This window comes from Haemorhous mexicanus, chromosome 6 (genome assembly GCF_027477595.1).
Source record: "Haemorhous mexicanus isolate bHaeMex1 chromosome 6, bHaeMex1.pri, whole genome shotgun sequence".
NCBI classification, from domain to species: domain Eukaryota; kingdom Metazoa; phylum Chordata; class Aves; order Passeriformes; family Fringillidae; genus Haemorhous; species Haemorhous mexicanus.
Window position 1 is genome coordinate 29586525 of NC_082346.1, and position 19228 is coordinate 29605752.

At 47.4% G+C, this 19228-nt stretch overlaps 1 protein-coding gene across 6 annotated transcripts in view; it reads right to left on the bottom strand.

Moving 5' to 3' along the window:
- Nucleotides 1-19228, bottom strand: part of PAPLN (papilin, proteoglycan like sulfated glycoprotein) — a 51133-nt gene that overhangs the window by 9528 nt on the left and 22377 nt on the right. For 5 of the 6 annotated variants that reach the window (XM_059849589.1, XM_059849591.1, XM_059849587.1 and 2 more), the window contains 18 exons: nt 19091-19193; nt 18051-18181; nt 17606-17729; nt 16804-16884; nt 15679-15851; nt 15013-15136; nt 13786-13912; nt 13045-13110; nt 10735-10942; nt 8845-9021; nt 7407-7563; nt 6685-6771; nt 5884-6172; nt 5644-5761; nt 4832-4961; nt 2984-3611; nt 2082-2219; nt 587-711 (listed from right to left, as the gene is read on the bottom strand). In XM_059849589.1, coding sequence (XP_059705572.1) covers nt 587-711; nt 2082-2219; nt 2984-3611; nt 4832-4961; nt 5644-5761; nt 5884-6172; nt 6685-6771; nt 7407-7563; nt 8845-9021; nt 10735-10942; nt 13045-13110; nt 13786-13912; nt 15013-15136; nt 15679-15851; nt 16804-16884; nt 17606-17729; nt 18051-18181; nt 19091-19193 — 2986 coding nt within the window. The remainder of the gene's footprint in view (nt 1-586; nt 712-2081; nt 2220-2983; nt 3612-4831; nt 4962-5643; nt 5762-5883; nt 6173-6684; nt 6772-7406; nt 7564-8844; nt 9022-10734; nt 10943-13044; nt 13111-13785; nt 13913-15012; nt 15137-15678; nt 15852-16803; nt 16885-17605; nt 17730-18050; nt 18182-19090; nt 19194-19228) is intronic. The other variant, XM_059849592.1, reaches the window with a different exon arrangement.

Below are 19228 nucleotides of genomic sequence, written 5' to 3' on the forward strand. Positions count from 1 at the left end.
GTCATAGACCTGCAGGCAAGCAATTTTAGACTCCTTTTCCTCCTCTGTCAGTGAACATGTTGCAACATCCCTTAGGCCACAGTGCCTTCTGCCCCATGTGCCATTGCTGTGACAAAGCACACTTCAGAGATTGAAGACTACAGGGTGCCTTTGTGGCCCATCTTTTGAGACTAGTCTTTCATTTTTTTGGTTTTGTTTCTGAAATAAGGCACATTTTTCAGAACAGGGAATTATTTGTTACCCAGCAGGACCTGTTTGGGCAAAACACAAAATACCAGCAGTTCTGTTTTGGATCAGGAGGCAGCTGATGGCTCTCAGGGAGGAAGACATACTTGCTGTGATAGAAACAGGGTGGGTTACAGGCAAGCCACAACTCCATTTATGAGGTGACACTGCAGGGGAGAAAATATTTTAGGGCTAAGGCTTTATCATGAGGTAACACCAAAAGATGCCCTGCTGCCTCCACACTCCCTCTTGTCAACAGAGGAAGTTTCCTCCTGCAGCTGGCTTTATTGAGCCTGGGATCAGTAACCATTAATGAGGAGCCCTGAGCTGCCTCTCTGGTCCTGAGCAGAAGATAATTCACCTGTGATCTGCAGCTGAATCTGTCGGGTCTCTGTCCCCCCGTCGGAAGTGAGGCACGTGTAGGTGCCAGCATCCTCGGGCTTGACGTGGCTGATCACCAGGGAGCTGTCGGACTGGTAGGTGTGCCTGCAACACGTGGGGAGCGCTGCCTACAGCTCTGGCACCCGCAGCAACCCGCCAGGGCACAGCGGCCAGCCCAGCCTGGTGTTATGCAAACCATCCCCATGTAGGGCCCTCCCTGCCTCAGAAAAAAACAAAACCCTGCTGACCACAGACGGGTCACAGGCAGGGGGGAAAACTGCAGCAGAAAGGAGGTCAGGAACAGAGAGGAAAACTGAGATGGAAAACAGGGAACTGCTTTCAGTAACTCTCACATAAAGAGGCAAACTGCCCTTCCAGGGGGGAGCTTGAGTCCCAGCAGTCAACTGCAAACAGAAAAGCATAACTGGGTATGTCTTAAATGTGATTTTCATAACGCAAAAGGACTGACTGGCTCCAGACAGACTTACTGGAAACAGACTTCCCAGGAAAAACAGGTTTAAAAGTAGTTTAAAAAACAATTGTGCCAGAGATTTTCAGCCAGAAGAACTAGGTTATTAGGCTGCAAGTTTCACCCCCAACTACTGGCTTTATGCTGCTCCAAGATGAACCCAAGAGAAGCAATATTTTTCTGCATCACTACCCACGTCAGCTTCCACCAGTGTAATGGGACAGCACTTGCTCTGCCCCATAACTCTAGCCAACACCTCATTACTGGTGCAGACTGTATCTGTTTCTGCTATGCACAGAGCAGGTGGACAGTAGATGAATATGGGGGCTTCTTTATTTCTTTAAAAAAAAAAAAGTGTGCTGGTTGTGCCTGGTATAGTGTTAATTTTCTTCACAGTAGCTGGTATGTGGCTGTGTTTTGGATTTGTGCTGAAAACAGTGTTGATGTTTTCACTACTGCTGAGAAGTGTTTACACCAAGTCAAGGCCTTTTCTGCTTCTCACCCCACCCACCAGTGGGCTGCGGGTGCACAAGAAGCTGGGAGGGGACACAGCTGGGACAGCTGACCCTGACAGACCACAGGGATATTCCATACCATATGGCATCATGGTCCGCACATTGAGCTGGGGAAAGGAGGAGGAGCAGGGGGAGTTTGGAGTGATGGTGCTTGTCTTCCCAAGTCACTGTTATGTGTGATGGGGCCTTGCTCTTCTGGAGACAGCTGAACACCTGCCTGCCTGTGGGAAGTGATGAATGACTCCCTTGTTTTGCTTTGCTTGCACCCATGGCTTTTGTTTTATCTTTTAAACTGTCTTTATCACAGTCCATGGATTTTCTCAGTTTTACCCTTCTGATTCTCTCTCCCATCCCACCAGGGGTGAGTAAGCAGCTCTGTGGGGCTGAGTTGCCAGCTGGGGTGAAACCATGACAGTCCTTTTGGACTGCATATTTGGCACCCTGCCCAGCAAGGAGCCCACCTGCTCTACAATGGAAGGATCTGAGCTCACCTGTCAGAGGAGACAGGTCGGCTGTTCTTCATCCACTCCACTCTGGAGAGTGGGGACATGCCTGTCTTGCAGACCAGCTGGATGTTTTCTCCCACAGCTGCTGTCACAAGAGGAGGCTTGCCTTCCTCCAGGATTGTTCTGAAAGAGAAGATGATTCCATTGGCCCTTCTGATGCCCTCCTCACCTCGATGTCCTCTCATGTGACTCTGGATTAGTTAAAACCACAAGGCAAAGCAGGACCAGCTGCCCATTCAGCTTTGAGCAGATGCACTGGGCAGCATGGGGAGCTTTCTCCTATACAGCAAAGGCTGCTCTGGACGGAGTGAATGCTACAATATCTCCTGGAAGAAAGCCCTGTAACCCCTTTCTTCTGAAGGAACAAGGTACAGCTCAGCTGACAGACAGATCCAGTGCATACATGTTTAGATCTAGTTCTACACACTCCTGATTTTTCAGGGTAACACTGTCTGGATCTTGACCCAATGTCTGCATCTTAAAAGTCTTCCCTAGAACAACCCACTGCTGCTACATGCAGTGATAAAGATAAAGGCTCTGAAGTCAGAGTGCCAGCTAAATTTGTTGGTCAGAATAAGAAAAACACCTATGGATTCTCATTTGCAGTGTAAGAAGGCCTCCCAGGATTCTGCAGTCTTTTCACACATGATACTTCAGTGCTGTCAGAGACCAGGGGGAGTGTGTGAGGAAAGAGATGGCAGGTAATGCCAGGGCCTGAATAACAGTGACTTTATTTACCAAGGGGCCACATGTGTAGCTAATCCATCACATGATATCCCCAGTCAGCTAGTCGCAGCTGAGGCAACATTTTCACTCCAGAGAAAGCTGCACTGATGCTTCATAATGAGCTAGCAGAACAGGGGGGAAGGGTGGGTGGGAATCATCACCTGTGCAGAGCCTGTGCTGGGAACAAGTCTGCAGACTCCTGATGCCTAAATCCCTCTGTCACAGAAACATCTGCTCCGAAAGCTTCACGCCACTGTTTTCCTTCCCGGGACAGCACCTGCTGGCCACTGCTGCTCTGCCTGTCCGAGGGCCCAGGCAGGGCTGTGTCCCAGGAGCGCAGCTGGCCCAGGCTGTCCAGTCTGCTTCTCTGGCTCTCCAGCACACCAGTCCTTGGCACGGGCTCTGGCAGCACATCCCTCCTCCAGCTGCGGCTGTCTTGCTTGGGGAGTGAAGCCCCATAGGTTCTTCCTTCTTGGCTGTGACTTGCAGTCTCTCTTGTGGGTGATTGCTGCTGACCCTGAGCACGTCCTGTGTGAGAACTGGAGCCAGTCTGCTGGTGTTGCAGGGCTTCTGTGCCAGGAGAGGGCTGGAGCTCCAGATGACTGACCCCCACAGAGCTGTGGCACACTGTCATGCACTCCTCCTCCGAAGCAAAGCTGTTTTTGTTGCCTAGACAGCCGCCGTACCAAAACCGGTTGCACTTGCCAACAACTCCCACAAAGTACCAGCGAGTGGTCCAGTTGGTGCAGGGACCGTGGGCACTGGGCAGCAAGCACATGACAGGGTATGCTACCAAAAAGAGTGGAACAGAGGGAGTTGTGAGGGTCACAAAGTACAAAGGTTCAGGGGCTTCAAACTCCTACCTAGATGATTTATCCGATGGCCCTGTGGACAAAAGGCAGGTGTGAAAGTAGGACACCTAGGTGTCCTACCCAGCTGTGCTTTGAAACTGAGAAACTGCTCACATGTTTCTTTTTGCTTCAGTTTTGCCTCTGATGGAAGAACCATCCTCAGAGACATTTCTGAATCTAGATACTAGACAAATGCTTTACAGACTTGCTTGGAGAATTCTGCAACTGCAAAGTGGGCTCTGGGGCTTCCTCTCCTGCAAGGGACACATGGCTGCCATTTGTACATTTCCAGCCCACAAAGCAAGTGGCTTAGACCCAGCTGTGAAGAAGACTCATGCATTACAGAATACCCCTGCACATTGATATAAAGAGGAGCATGGCCCAAGGTGTCTACAAACCCAGAGCCATGGGTATCAGCCACATGCAGACAAACACTGGATGCAGGGCTCTGGCTGCAAGGTGCTTTGTCAAGCTGTGGCTTAGCTGAGAGGATCCAGAGAGTTTTCCCCTTCCCCAGGGCTGCACCACAGGGACAGCCACCAAGCAATCTCTGTGATGCAGCAGGAGGGCTGCAGGAGGCCCTGTAGGAGCAATGTGCCTGCAGAGGGTACAGCTGGGCTAAAGGAGCAGAGATGCTTTTGCCCAGCAGCCCTTGTGTCCTCATAGCACAGCAGGCACTGGATTGAACTTTGCTGGCTAAGGGCAGCCCTGAGCAGCCCCTTCTTCCCCATGCAGTTCTCGTTCCTCCCCTGTCCATAGGCTGTCTGAAGACCGAGCACTGTCCTAATGTCCACAGGAAATTCCTACTTCTTAACCTGGGTAATTTGTTTGGAGCACTCCAGGCTGCATCAAAGTTTCTTCTCAGGGACAAACAACTCCTGAGTAGTCCTACAGACTGACAGAGATCACACAAACACACTTCTGTCCACCTATCAGCAGAAGACAACAATAATTTTTGCAGCAGCTGGTGGAGCTAAATCCTCAAGCTGCTTTTCTACACTCTCTCCAAGCTTCTGCTGCCCCAACCGCCAGGTAGAAATTATCTTCAGAGAGATTATTTATTCCATTTTACAGAGAGCAAAGTCTTTACACAGGAAACTTCTATATGCTACTGGACTTTTTTGTGTTTCTAAACCAGTAAGGCAAAGCATCACTCACGGTAGTTGGGCCTATTGAGACATCCTTCCCCTCGAGGGCCTTTGGCTGAGGCGATGTTGTCAAAACAGCAGCCATACACGGAGCCGCGGCACTCGCCCGAGGGCTGCTGCTGGGACAAGGCTTGGCTTGCCTTGGAGACAGGAATGGAAAGCCAAGAGTTATCCTCACATATGAGGACAGCAGCACATGCAAGGCACCGTGTGCAAGCTGTCAGCTGCGCACAGCCAGCTGTTAGAGGCACCACTGTATGCTTGTTTGCCTCCTAGAGGCTTTTGTCCTGGGAAGGGGTAGGAAACTTGGCTGTCAGCCATGGAGCCAAGGCTGCACTTCTCTGCAAGGCACATCTAAGCAGCCCAGCAGTAGGCCAGTTCTTATTGCTGCCACCAACAAGCACCCCAACCTATGGGAGGGATCACCTCTCCACCTTGAATTAATCTGTAGAGTTGACAAACAAAAGCAACTAATAGAAGCCATGCTTTTCCCATTTTTTTTCCTAGATAACAATCTTCTGACCAACAGAAATTTGATTACTCAGGATTATTCAATCAGTTCTTCACAGGATGGCCTTCTACTTCTCAGACATCTCCCCACCACCTGCTCTGTGCCCTGCTTGTAGAGGATTGCAGGTAAATGCTCCAGACTGAGCAGGAGCAAGGTGGGCCATAGGACTTGATGCCATGCCTCGAGTATTGGTTCCTCAGCATTACTGGCAGAGATGAAGCCCAAGGGAATCCACAATGTGAGTCAGCAGGGTCAAATCTGAATCTTTGTTTCTGATCGACTCCTAAAATGCAAAAAGCTTTTGTACTTACTGCTGGAGTGGTTGCGGTGGGATGATTTTGTCTTGTTCGAATGTCACGGTAATATTGTGGGCAGCCAATGTTGTTTGGACCCTGGGCAGCTGATACTCCATCGGGGCAGCAGCCATACCTGCAGACAGAAGGGTTGCAGTGACACCTGACCTGCCTGGTCAACAGGCGTGGGCTACAAGATTCAGCAAGCCCCCGGGAAAGGCAATGCCTCCCTGCTCAGGCCTGTCTACTTCCAGCTACCTGTTTTGGTGGCAGGTGCTGAAAGGGCAACCTCTCCCCAGAGGGCCCGACGCCGGAGTGCGCCCATCCGGACAGCAGCCATGTGGGCTCCGGTGGCAGTCCTGGGAGCCAGTCCCTGCAGGGGGGTCCTGAGAGAAGCTGAGCCGATGGGAAACTGGGGAGCGGGACTGGGGCTCCCAGTGGACAGCAAACAAGTTGATGCCGTGGTCTTTGGTGGATGGAATATGCTGGTTCCCTGAGGCACTATGGATCATGGTGTTCCCAGGGAGCATCCTTCCATCATCAGAATCTGGGAAGAGAACTCAGAGTATGCAGGTGAGCATGAAAATCTCATCAGCTTTCCTCTTCTATGCTCTCCCAAGGCTACCTGGCAGGATTTTCTGAATCACATCTAGGGGTGTCTTCTGGCCCACCCAGGAAGGCCTGATTTGGCTGAGGTACTTTGCTCATTGCCTTGACCATTCTTCCTCCTGGCCCATGAGAAACCACATTGCTGTGGTCCCTTCACATCACCCTTTCTTGTTCCTCTGATCTGCTTTGGCCATCATTTCTTCCAGCCAGCACTTAAATCATGCTGACGTAACCTAGGATCCATATCCTGTACAGAGTCTTCTGCATGGATAGATTCAAATACTGCTCACTTATGGTGTAAAAGAATCTACATTTTGTCCCTGACTCCTTGAGTTTCTAGGAGCCCACGAAAAAAAAGAGAGAAACGAAGAAAAGAATGATCCAGTCCCTACCATAGCCTATTCCAAGTATCCCATCATCAAACCCCAAATTAGAAAAATTCTTCCAAACCTGGGACAGGGCTGTTTGGGTTGTAACGGGTCAGCAAGGACTGGCGAGTGACATTGTATCCCATAGTGTCCTGCATGCTGGGGACTTCTGCAAAGAGACACATACACAAAAAGAGTGCAGTTAGTCCAGCACTGTGCTCTAATAATTGCAAATACATCCAGCAGTCAGCAGGAGACAAAAGTTGATGAAAATGTTCCTGTTCCTCTTGTGCAATAGCTGCTGAGCAGCAATTGGATTCAATTGGATTGTCAGGACAAGTGACCTACATGGGCAGGCAGACAAAAGTCAGTGTTGCAGCTCTGACATGGAGAATAGACACAGACAAGAAGCAAAATGTTCTGAAAAGTTGTCACTCCTTTAGAGCCAGTCCACAGAGGGATGAGAGTTTGCTATAGTTTTTTGCTACTGAGCCTGCCCAAGTTACCATCTTCTGGACTGGGATACCTGGGATCAGTCTGCAGCACACGCACACTGGATCATAGAATACTGGATTCAAAATGGACACAGAGCAATGTTGTTCCCAAGCCTGTTGCATAAAATACATTTCAAACAGCACAGGTGCTGGGACTCTGAAGATGCTTTGTGCACATAACCTTGGCAAACTCACAGGATGGAGATAGGCAGGAAAAAAACTGAGAAGATAAGCTGGTACAGAACTGGGAATTTCTACTCCTAAGCAGAAGCATGTTGGGAAAAGCTGGGTGCGCAGCAATGCCACTCACGCTGTGGCAGGTAGCAGGGCTGTGTGTTGCAGCTCCCCAGGGTGGCTGGTTTCTGTGGCTGGATGGCTCTGCACGTCTCAGGATTGTAGACTTTTGAGTCGCCGTCAGCACAGATGACCTGGCGTGTCTGGATGCCTGAATCGCAGCTCTTGGAACACTTGGGCACAGAAACAAGGCACTGAGCAGGCAGCAAAGGCTGAATGCAGAAACCCCACAGATGAGAAGTGGGGAATAGCTGCATGATTAGCTGCAGGCTGAGCACAGCTTCCTCCACCAAGACAAAGCAAATAATATTTCAGCTGGAATCATCTGAACAATTAGAAAACCATACTTTAAACCATTTTACCAGATGTTCTACCCAGCCCTGAAGCATTAGGCTCTGTGCCACACTCAGCCTGTAACATCCAGATGAGCTGCTGTTACCCACAGCAGTGTGTCAGGGAGCTGGAGAGAATAATTTCAGCCTAAAGGCATAAAAGCACCTCAATTCTCTGGGGATCCACCAGCTGTGGGCGGGTCAGTTTGCATTAAAGAACAACAAATTACAACTGCAAAGCAAATGAGTGGCTTTCTTGTAAGCAGCTAACTCAAGTTTGCCTTACTGGAAGCTGTGGAGGAGAGAAACCAGCAGCTCAGAGGAGGGGATAGCATGAGGTGTCTGTGCAGCCCACACGGCTCATAGCAAGTTCTATAAACATTTGGAGAATATTTCCCTCTAATTCAGAGAGGCAGATAGGAGGCCTTCTGATATCAGAAAGTCAGGAGAAAGATCCGATTAAGATATAAAACTTCTTTAGCTGTAACTAAAACTTGGCCCACATCTCATGAGGAAGCATATGTAACATGTTTTAGCCCAGAACAAGCTGGTCTGGCAAGCACAGAAGTGAAAAAGTGTGTTTGGAAGTCACCTGATGCATTTGATCTACCCATATCTCTACCCCCTGACACTTTTCCCAGGCTGAAGACAATCTGGCTTCCACCACAAAGACAGAATTCATCCATCTGAAGCACAGTTTATCTGAATAATTACAAAAATGTACTTTAAAGCATATCACCAAATGCAATGACCAGTTCTGAAGCCTACAGCTCTGAGCCAAACTTGGGCTAAGAGCTGTTCTGCTGATCACAGCAATGGAGCAAAGAATTGAGAATAAGCAGCAAGAGTGGATTGTTTCAGCTTATTGACTGCATTTTGCCACTGTCACTGAAATGATAATCTCCCCTCAGAAGGATTTATTTTTGCAGCAGCTGCACACAAAGCGGGCATCAGATTAACTGGAGCATTACTGGTGCCAGTTACAGCACAACTGTGAGCCAAGGGGCTGGTAATGAAGCAGCCCTTGCTCCCAGCCTCAGTCAATGTGCAGATCAAAGCTTGTTTGTGAGGAGCACAGCAATACAATCAGTAATTCTGGAGCCATGACAGCGAGGTGCTCACCAGACCCCAGTCTCCAACGTGCCAGCCAATTTCCTGGATGCAGTTCTCCTTAAGGCAGGGCTGGGTGGCCGATGGCTTCGGCTCCATTAGACAAGCAAAGTCCTGAGCCTGGGAGCCCTGCTGTGTCCTGCAGGTGACAGTCCGGGTCTGCACTCCTTCCCCACAGCTGGCTGAGCACTGCAGAAAGGGGCCCAACAGTTACAAAGAAGCACCTGGTTTCCTCTTGCAGTTCCAGGCTGGGCTCCCTATCATTAGAGCAGAGCATCATTTTGAAACTGCCTGGAACAACCAGCTATCATTAAAATAATTTTCTGGGGTGCGAGTTAGCAGAGTAGCTGTTTATGCTGTAGAGGAGACAATAAGGCATGGGAGCATGGGTAGGGTCTGGAAGATCTGGAGCTCACTGGATGATTTTGGCCTATCCATATACTTACTCTTGATGTCTCCCCAAAGGAGATGTGGAGGATGAATTTAGAAAAATATCAGAAAAATGCCAGACACTGCAAAATACATTAAGAACAAAACATGGCCGAAAATATCTGTAAACTCATGTTATTTACATCTAATTAAAACCAATGCAAGGTGAAGAATTTTAGGGAAAGTAAAAGATTAGGTTCTTCTATTGCTCATGTCTTTTGTTTGAAGACCTTGTTCTCTATTTTTACAGTGTGGAGCTGTGACAACTTCTATACCAGTAACTAGTTTGTGACATTTCCAATGCCCTCTTAAATTCACAGTGGTGTTTCCAGGAATCCAACCTACTTCTACATGAATTGTCAAGGTGTCTTACAGAGAGCATTAACTCGGGGACAGTCTGAATCACTTCCGATGAGCTTCCCAGCTGAGCTTCAGCCATTCATTTACCAGAGTAACCTTTTAACTCAGAGTACACAAAACAGTTGCTTCTGAGAACATTGGAATGAATTACTCAGGCATCAGTTTCTAAGAACATGACCCTTGGTGCCTTCCCCAAACAGCACTCTTACTCCACAACCCCAGAGTTCACACCTCACATCTCACAAGGTGGGGGGAAAGAGGGGGTGGAAGGACTTTCCAGTCTGGGTGATCATACCTCAAAGTTGCATTTTGTGCTGTTGCACAACTCAGACAGGCTAAGTGCAACCACAAGATTGCAAAATCAAGTGTTGCAAGCATGCATGTACTTCTTCTAATAGAGGAAAATTCACTTGCACTTTAGGGACTGAGTAGACATTCTCTTTACTTTCTAAGCCCTTGGAATGTAAGATGTCTTCTAAGAGCTGTCTGGCTGAACTGAGTGTGCAGTTTGAGCTGTTTCCACTCCTGCAGATATAAATGCAAACAATCATCAAAAATGCACCATGTGGCTGTGTTTGGAGAAGCCCTGTACAGACATACAGCAAACAGCAGGTCACCAGTATTTCAAGAGTTTTGCTGTCCTGGCTGGTGATGCGAGGCAGCAAAATACATGGAAATAACTAGAACAGGCAGAAGCCATGAGCTCCTGTTTGACAGAGGAAGGTGTGCTACTGCCTGTCCTCGGCTGATGGACAGAAGCTCTTCTGCCAGCGCTCTGCCTTCACCAGGCCTGGCTCAGAAACCAAGCCAGTGCCAGGTGTGGGGGGTGTCTCATAAAAACACAGATGTGGAGAAAGGATTGGCAGACCAAAGAAGAGAGAATGTGCAATGAGAAGAGCAGAGGTGCAGGGACATGCACAGCTTTGAGGAACAGGGATATATGTTCATAGGAGGGCATCGGAGGGCTGCAGGGAGAAGTTCTACACCTCTGCACACCACCTATCCAGGGCTTTTTGTAGACCCAGAAGAGGAGCCTGGCTCTTTCTCCCTAAACCTCGGCAGATCCTTCTCCTGGAGGTGCCAGGAGGCCGTTACCTGCCCAGGGGTACTGACCTGGGACCAGGGCCCCGTGCTCCAGGTGGCACACTGCCGGAGGTTGCAGGGCTGGCTGCGGCGCGGCTGCTGGGCGAAGGCCATGCACTCAGCGTCATCCACCACCCCCTGCGCGCTCTGCCCGTCAAACGCCACGCAGTACACCGAGCGGCTCTGGCTGCCCCCGCCACAGGTGGCTGAGCAGGGTCCCCACTCCCCCATTTTCCACCTGCAGGTCACAGAATTAAGCACAAAAAAAAAAAAAAAAGTAAGCCCAGCCAAACTGCCTGGAGGCACAGTGGAGTCGGTGCCACATCCCTGCAGAAATCAAACAGTGATGATGTCCCTTTGCAGAACAGAATCAGAGGCGAGTTCCCATTTGACCAAGCATGCCCAGCTTAATGCAGAGCATTAGTCCTACTCCAGAGACATATCTCCAGCTACAAAACGCTTGTTTCTCTGGAAATGCAGAGCTCCCCCAGAAGGGAAAGATCCCTCTCCATGGATTTTGGTCTCCTGATGTCTGCAAAAATGTCACGCCTGGAACAGAACATCAAAAAAAAAAAAAAACAAAAAAAACCACCCAACCAACCAAAAAAAACCCCAAAACCAAACAACAACAACAACAAAAACAAAAACAACAAAAAAAACCCAACCAACCAAACAAAACCCCAAAAACAAAACAAACAAAACCCCCCCCCCCAACAATCCAGATCAGCCAAAAGAAAAGCTACCACGAGAGCCTAATCCACACATTACAATCCAGACATTATCAGAAACAGTAGAACCAAGCCAAGTCCTCACTCTGCCCGCAAACCATGCCAGACACTCTCAGAAATGCTTAACTTTTCACTGACGGCCAGCAGAAAAGCTGGTTCATTCCTCCCATCAGTCAAATTCTCTAAAGGCAGCACACATACAAAAAGCCCTGTCTTTGGTTGCTGAAGCTGCTGCAGAAATGATACACCCTTGCTAACAAGGGGAATGTGTCCACAAAACAACCTGTCTAGATACTAAAATCTCTGCCCATGGCCACCCCAGCTTCTCAGAGCTAGCTGGGTATCTCAAACCACACCTTGCATGGCCTGGCTTCAGGGACAATATGATGTTTCATCCCCAAATCTAGCATGCAGTGTTGTCCAAAGGCACTGGTTGTGGAGGGGGAGCATCATGGTGATCTCCTTGCCATCTGGTATGTCCCCTTGCGGCCAGGTAAGGCCCAGCCAGGGATGAAAGCAGTTCATGTTTTCTCCCGCAGCATTCCAGCTACTTCCCTAGCCTGGCTCTTGCCACCCCTTAACCAAGTTTCAGCCAGCCAATTCACATTCACATCCTAACAGAATTCCACAGTAGACTCTGCCATGGTCAGCTCCTAAAAACATCCTTCTTTATTGCTAAAGATGCACATGTCAAAACTGAATGGCCTTCACTATAAAATCTTCCCTTTCGAAAGGGAACAAATACATTCAGTAGAAGCCATTTACAATGGTGTGGTTGCACGGCTTATAACAAATTATTCATCAAGTTTTTTCAAAAGTTCCAATGGGAATAACTTCCCCCCAACTACTGTATTCTGTCTCCTGTAAAACAAATGTATGGTTTTGGAAAGGCTGTATCAGCCAGGTGGGATAATTTACAGCTTTCTTCAATTGCAGATCAAGACTTCTCTGACACTTATTTCATTTCCTTGGAAAAACAAGGTCAACCATAAGGCTGGAACCCTCATCAGAGGGCAAAATTTGTCAGTCCTAAGCTATTAGCAGCTTGCTGGGGGACAACTGTTTTGCTTTTGATACTTTTAACTTCTCATATCTTAGTGTACATTATTGTATCTCTCACATCCTTGTACTCATCACATCTTACATGCTCTTTTCTGCCTGCTATAGGCCCATGCTAAAGCTTTTAAGAAACTCCAATGCCATGCTGGCCAATGTTACAATTGCCCAAACGATCATGCTCTCTTTTCCTTTATGTTCTTTCCTTTAGCTTGATCATTAAAAAAAAAAAAAAAAACTTCCAGAACTTCTTTACCCTGATTCCAGAGAAAACATGAGAATAAGCAGCCAGAAGCTATGAAGAAATAGTCCCTTTCTCAGTCCCTTAAGAATCAACTTACCAGAGGCGCGTGCAGCCACCTAAGCAAAGCTGCCAGCCAGCACCCTCCACCACCATTTTAACTGGCAAGCATCGAAAGCAAAGCAACACCCACTTCTACCACCTGCGCCAAAGAGGAAAGCCCCCACGAATTTCCCAGTTCCACCTAGCGAACTAGGTGGAGAGCAGAAGAGAACAGCTGCCTTCCTGTGCTTTCTGTAACTTCCTTCTTGTTACCTCTTCATCTGAGAGATCCGTGCGCCGCTGTGACTCCAGGCTTGCGGCAGGTAGATGTAAGAAGTCCTTTATATACAGAACAAAGGTTTTAAAGAACTTAAAACAAGTAGCTACAGGCCAACATGTATTCAGAAATGCTCCCAGGGGCCCTCTTACGCACATGGGTGCCTCAGAGGCCTCCACTGGTACACAGACACACAGCTAATGCTCATGTTACAGCTCTGGGTGCCCAGTAAGAGCCAAGTGAAGCCAGATGTAAGGAACAAGGTGGAAATGGCTGGGTGAAGGGGTTTGAAAATGCTGGAGAATTAAAAGACTCCAGGATTCATCCCTTTCTAAGGGAACAGACACTGGGAATGTAGAAATGACATAAAATGACACCCGCTCAGACCTTCTACTCTGTAGGCTCCAGCTCAAGAGAAGAAAAACAAGATAATCTGCTTCATATCTCCTACATGGGCTAGACAACTGTCTTCCACATGCTATTTTGAAAGGCAAATTTAATTGGTCTATAAAATGAACACAGGATGCATTAAGCCCTTTCCTTGTGCACACAGAAATGCTCCTCACTCATCACTGTGTTATCATCCCAATCTTTTGTCTCTGGTTTTCTCTTAGAAGTGAAGCACCTCCTTGGAGTGAACCATGCTGGAGGGCAGAAGTGAGAGGGTCAGCTTTTTCTCAGTTCCAAAAGCACTTCAGGAAGAGGTCAGACCCCAGAAGAAGGAAAGAAAATAGTACCGTTTTGTCTGGGGACAAGGCTGATGGCCACACGTCCGGTTGTTGTCTGGTTGTGGCTTATTCCTGCACATATAGTCCGGATAAATTTCATTGTCTATGGTACAAAACACCAAGCGGGACTGGAAACCTAGGGGACAAGCAAGAGAGTATCTGATCAACACAAACTACCCAGCACTAGGTTAGGAATACACTGGGGTTGGCAAGACAAGTTTCTGAAAGTGATGTAGAATGCATGCCTGTCCCAGCCACTCTGGAAAAGAGACCAGGGGCAGGTCTCTGTCTTTCACTCCATGGACAAATGATGTCTTCCCACAGTATAGGAGTCTGCTGGAAGAGCAAGGGAAAAAGTGCATTTCTGTGTAGCTGAGGGGAACTTTCCTGTTATATTATGGATCGAGACTCACAAGGGGAGTGCCCTACCCTTAAGTTGCTCATAGAGGAGTCCTGCCAGATATGTGCAGTGTACAGCAGAACTGGAGATCTCCTGTTAGACTTGAAAGGTCAGTCTTGTGAGGACTGGATATGGGAGTAAAACTTGCAACTCTTCATGCTTTCTATAGGTTATGAGCTCCCAGCTAAAGACAATTTTAGCACCTACAGTCACAATATGGCAAAAGCTGCCAAAATGGCCATTAGGATGGAAGCCCAGAAGAGCCTGATAAGAACTCTATATACTAATCAGCTGGTGAGGGTTTTTTTGTTTGATTGATTGACGTTTTTTGGTTTGTTTTTCTTTTAAACTTAAAATCCATAATGTTGCTCATGGAGGTATCTGCAAAGTGAATATGATGGGTCACCCTAGGAGATCTGACTGTCCTCTTGGAAAGGGGGAATCTTCCAGGCTCTGGCAGAGGAGAATGATGTGATTCACTAATGTAGGTCAGGTCTCTCTGGAGAGGACCTCTCAAGTGGTTGAAAAGACTATGAAGACCTGAAGCAAATCAAAACAAAGGCCATCTATGAAGATTCTTAACAGATCCTAGTAATAAGTCTGAGGATTGGGAATGGAAAATAAGAACAAGGCATGGGCCACATGTTGGCATGGGCCAATCCTGTTTGACTCCAGGCATGACCCTCCCTTGACAAAACCTTAGCAATGCCCTGTGGATCCCTGTGCTGCCTTCCAGCAGGAGACTACTGGGAAGCTGCTGTAGAGGGCAGCACACTGTCACACTGCCTGCAGGGTGCAGATATAAACCCCACACCAGCCACCACCTCTCCCCTTACCTCCTCCACATTCAGAGCTGCACTCACTCCAAGAACTGTAGCTCCAGCTGTAACCCGAGGCCTGTCCTTGCAGGGGCAGGTAATACTCATACTGTACCCCGGTGTTTGGCTCCTGGCTGATGAGCTGCAAAAGCATGGGAGGAAATCAGGGAAATTACACTTTTCCTCTTTACAGCATTTCTCCACCACGTCTGAGCATTCCAGGTAACTTGCACCTCTCCCATTCAAGAAGCACTAATTCTCTGCACTGGATTTTCTCCTTGTCTTCTCTTATGATCTGGAGAGCATTATTTTTCAGAGAAGTGTGCATTCATCCCTCTTGGCTTTAGAAGATTCAGCTGCTTCTGGCACAGCAACTACATTTCCCGCCCTACAGCACAGCATAACAAGCAGTGTCCTGGAGCCTATCCCTGCCCCAACACCATTTGGTGCTGACTCTTGCCTCCCCCGTAGTCAGTGCCCAAAGGAATAGGCAGGCAACCAACATTGCTTATTTCTGGGCAATAGAACCAGAGCAGCAATAAGTGCTATTCCTGCAGTCTAGCTTGAAGGCCCACAGCCTTGTAAGATTCCTGGGGTCCCCATCACGTCTCCAGTTTTTCACAGTGTACTCCCACCATGCAAAGTGAGAGCAGAGTATCAGTGGGGAAAGACACAGCCTCTCACCTCAATGACGAGAGGTTCTGTGGTGGGACCCTGGGCATGGAGGAGCTCTGGGGCCACATCACCCTCCGAGCCACGGTCATAGTGCAGCACCGTGCTGGCCACCTGCAGCGCCCGGCCAAAGTCAATCGTCCAGTGCCCGTTCAGGTAATACTCTCCTCGCACGTTCTTGACAGCTGGACAAACCCACATGCCAGAGAAAGGATCATAAGAACTCCACAAGGTTGCTCCTGTTTCCACTCAATACTGTGTCACAAGCAAATGAGAGTGACCACCATCCTCCATCAATGCTATCCTTCCTGTATGGCTTTTTTTAGCAGAAGCAGCCAAACCACATTCAAACAGTGGTTCTTGCCAGCTTTGCTGCAGATCAAGTGCTTTTGCTGCACAGCCAAATGCCTGCAGCATACTCCTGCCCTGCCTCTGCATTCCCCACTGTTAGTTGCTGGAGCACAACCAATGTCAGCTTCTATTCTTCTTACCCTTAAGATGTGGGATTCAGACTCCACTGACTTTACACCACTATCTGGTTCATCAGATACTCTATTCAGAAAGCAAGATGTGTGCTGAATCCAGTTTGCTACAAAGGAAAGCATGACCAGACTAATTTGTCCTAAGCACTCTGTGATGGAACACTCAGAAAGCAGAAGAGTATTTGCTTTCTCCACTGGAATTTCCTCAGCCCTGCCCAGAAATCTAGGCAAGACCTTTTCTCCCTCATTTTTCCCCTCTGCAGAATGACCAGAGTTTGAGGCTGTACAAATGCTCCAAAGAAATCTATGGAGAAAAGAAGCCCACACCAAAATTCTAGATGGCAGGAGTAGGTAGGGTTTGCATTCACCAAACAGAACTCACAGCAAAATTTGGCTAGATCAGCTATATTCCTTTTAAGTTACAGGCAGGAAGTCTCAATGTGAACAGCAAGATCTCCACAGGACAGAAAATGAAGTAAATGTGAAGCCCAGAGTTGTGCATTACTCACATTTCAAGGATACTCAATATCCTGATATCCAGTTTTTCACTCTGCCATATCAAGCCCTCAAGGTAAACCCATAACTTAAAACCAGATTTTAGCATAATGGCTGGAATCCAAATGGAGTGATACACAGATTCTGACATCAGTCATACCTAGGTAGTTCCTGCTGGGCTTAACCTCCTTAATTTGGATGCTTGTGGCTCCCACAGGGATAATAAAGATTTGATTGTAACCTGAAAAAAAAGGGATTATTCAATGTCTGACTGTGGGTGCCATACAGCCACTCCTCTGTGCCAAAGATGTTCATGGCTTCATTTGTGCCTGAACAACTAGATAAGCTTTTTGATGGTGACATAAAGCATTTCCATCATCACTTTAACTGCATGCTGAATAACCTCACCCCACATTATCCACAGACCAGTCCACATAAAAAATTCCAATGACACCTCAGAAAAGTCCATTTGCTACATTTTGAAATCTTTGGAATTTCAGCAAAAATCATACTGGAGTTTAATGCAGAGAGATGTGACCACAAGTGCAGATGACATCTTGGAATTTTTCAAAATTGGCCAAATGCAGAAGATGCAGCCCCATTTCTAGCCCTGCACATGTCCTGGACGGGCTATCAAAACACTGGACAGCCTCACGAAGGCAGTGTGTGGTGATGTTATTATGGTGTATTTATAGGACCTGCTGGAGAGGGAGTGGGGAAAGACATCAGCATCATGGCAAGTACTCCAGTGTGGACACAGAATAACAAAGTGATTCCCAGGATAAGGCCAAGAGTACATTTTCTGATGTTAAGGCCACACACTGTACAGATATTTCAAGTGAACATCCAAGCATGCCTATAACAATCATGTGAGCAGATGTGCCCACCAGCCCTTGTAGCAGTTGATTTTTGGTTTAACTCTCTCCTTCTCACCTGCCCAGACTACCTAGGATCATCTGTACCTTTGGGGAGGCTGGCCACATCAAAAGTGCCCTTCACACCATAGCAGGTGCTGCCATCTCCTCCACACTGCAGGCACTTGTCCTCCTTCTTGGCAGATTCCAACATATTATCACAGCCAACAGCCTGTCAGAGCACAGGAGCATTAATAGGAATAAATTCTGATGACAGAGGGGGAAAAGAAGGCCAAATGCTGGACAGATCTATTAGGAAAGCCTGAATCTAGGGAGCCCAGAAAGTCAGGACAGGGCAGAGAAAACAACAAAGTTGTTATCTAATATTTCACAGTCAGAGCCAGATAAATGCTATCCAGATGCTGCTCAGCACCTTGAAACTGAGTGATCCACCTTTTCTGATGCTATGATGAAAGGTCAAGTAGAACAAATGGAGACAACAGAAAGACTGACAGACCCAATGATGAATGAAGGAAGTACTGAGATGACTAACCCGACAAACTCCCTCTACACAGATATCTCGCTTGCCAGGTTCACAGGTAGTCCCATCTACCACTGCTTCTTTGTGCCTGTAGTAGAAGTTTTCTCCCTTGGGAATACAGTTTAACTCACACTTATTAGGCGCTGGCAGGAGAGAAAAAAGAAACATTATATAATAGCTTGATACTGTGCCAGGAGCCTAGTTCTAGATCACAGGAGCAGAAACAGAGGGGTCTAATGATACTAAGTGGCAGATATTGAATGAATTTCTGGATCACAAACTGCTGGAGGCTGGAAAAATACTCTAGTAAAATTTCACTGTACACAAATATTTCCTCAGAGGACATTGCTCTAAGCAGATATTTGGTTATTCCTTAGAAGGATTGCTCTTATACTTCCTTGGAGTACAGGGCTTTCTAGAACAAGAACAAGTGCTGATACAGAACTGTTATTTTAACAAGCCACAAAAAAACCCTCCCACATAAATCCATCTTAAAAACCCTTTTAAATCTATCTTAAAATCCCTCATAATTTGTTAACCAACTGTGAATGATACCATATCAAAGCTCAGAGCAAGGACCCCTGGTTCCCACACCTGCTTTCTGAGCTGGTTCCTCAAGAAAGCACGGGCTAGTGAAAGAGATGTCATATTTTCTGAAGCACTCATTAATTACATACATTTGCTTCTCTTGTGCCCTGCTAATATTCTTTTGACTATATTGGAAAATACAGCAGAACTTCTGTTCCTTTAATACTTTGGAACCTAGGTGCAACCAGTTCCAGATTTCCTTGAGCAATGTTTTTGAAGGAATGGCTGTTACAAGAAACAAGAACATATTGCTGCAATGCTGTCTCTTTGGTCCATGCATCCAGTGTCTTCAGGACAGCAATGCTTTGCTGCTGGCAAAAGGATTTTTTCCATGCCAACTCCTGCCCCCTACTCCAACCAAGGAAGTACCCTGTAAGGATACTACAGTAAAAAACATTACAGTCCCTTCAAAATATATTGTTGATAGGTAGTGATGAAGTGTAACCCCACATGTTTATCATTACCTCCATAATATGGAAGCCACTTATATTTTTTGCCTTGGAATTCTGTCCCATCAAACTCTGCACACTGCTCTGCCCGGAAATCCCGGGAACCTTCTGGGCAGTTCTGTTTGGAAAAGAAAGTGTTCATATGGGAGTATT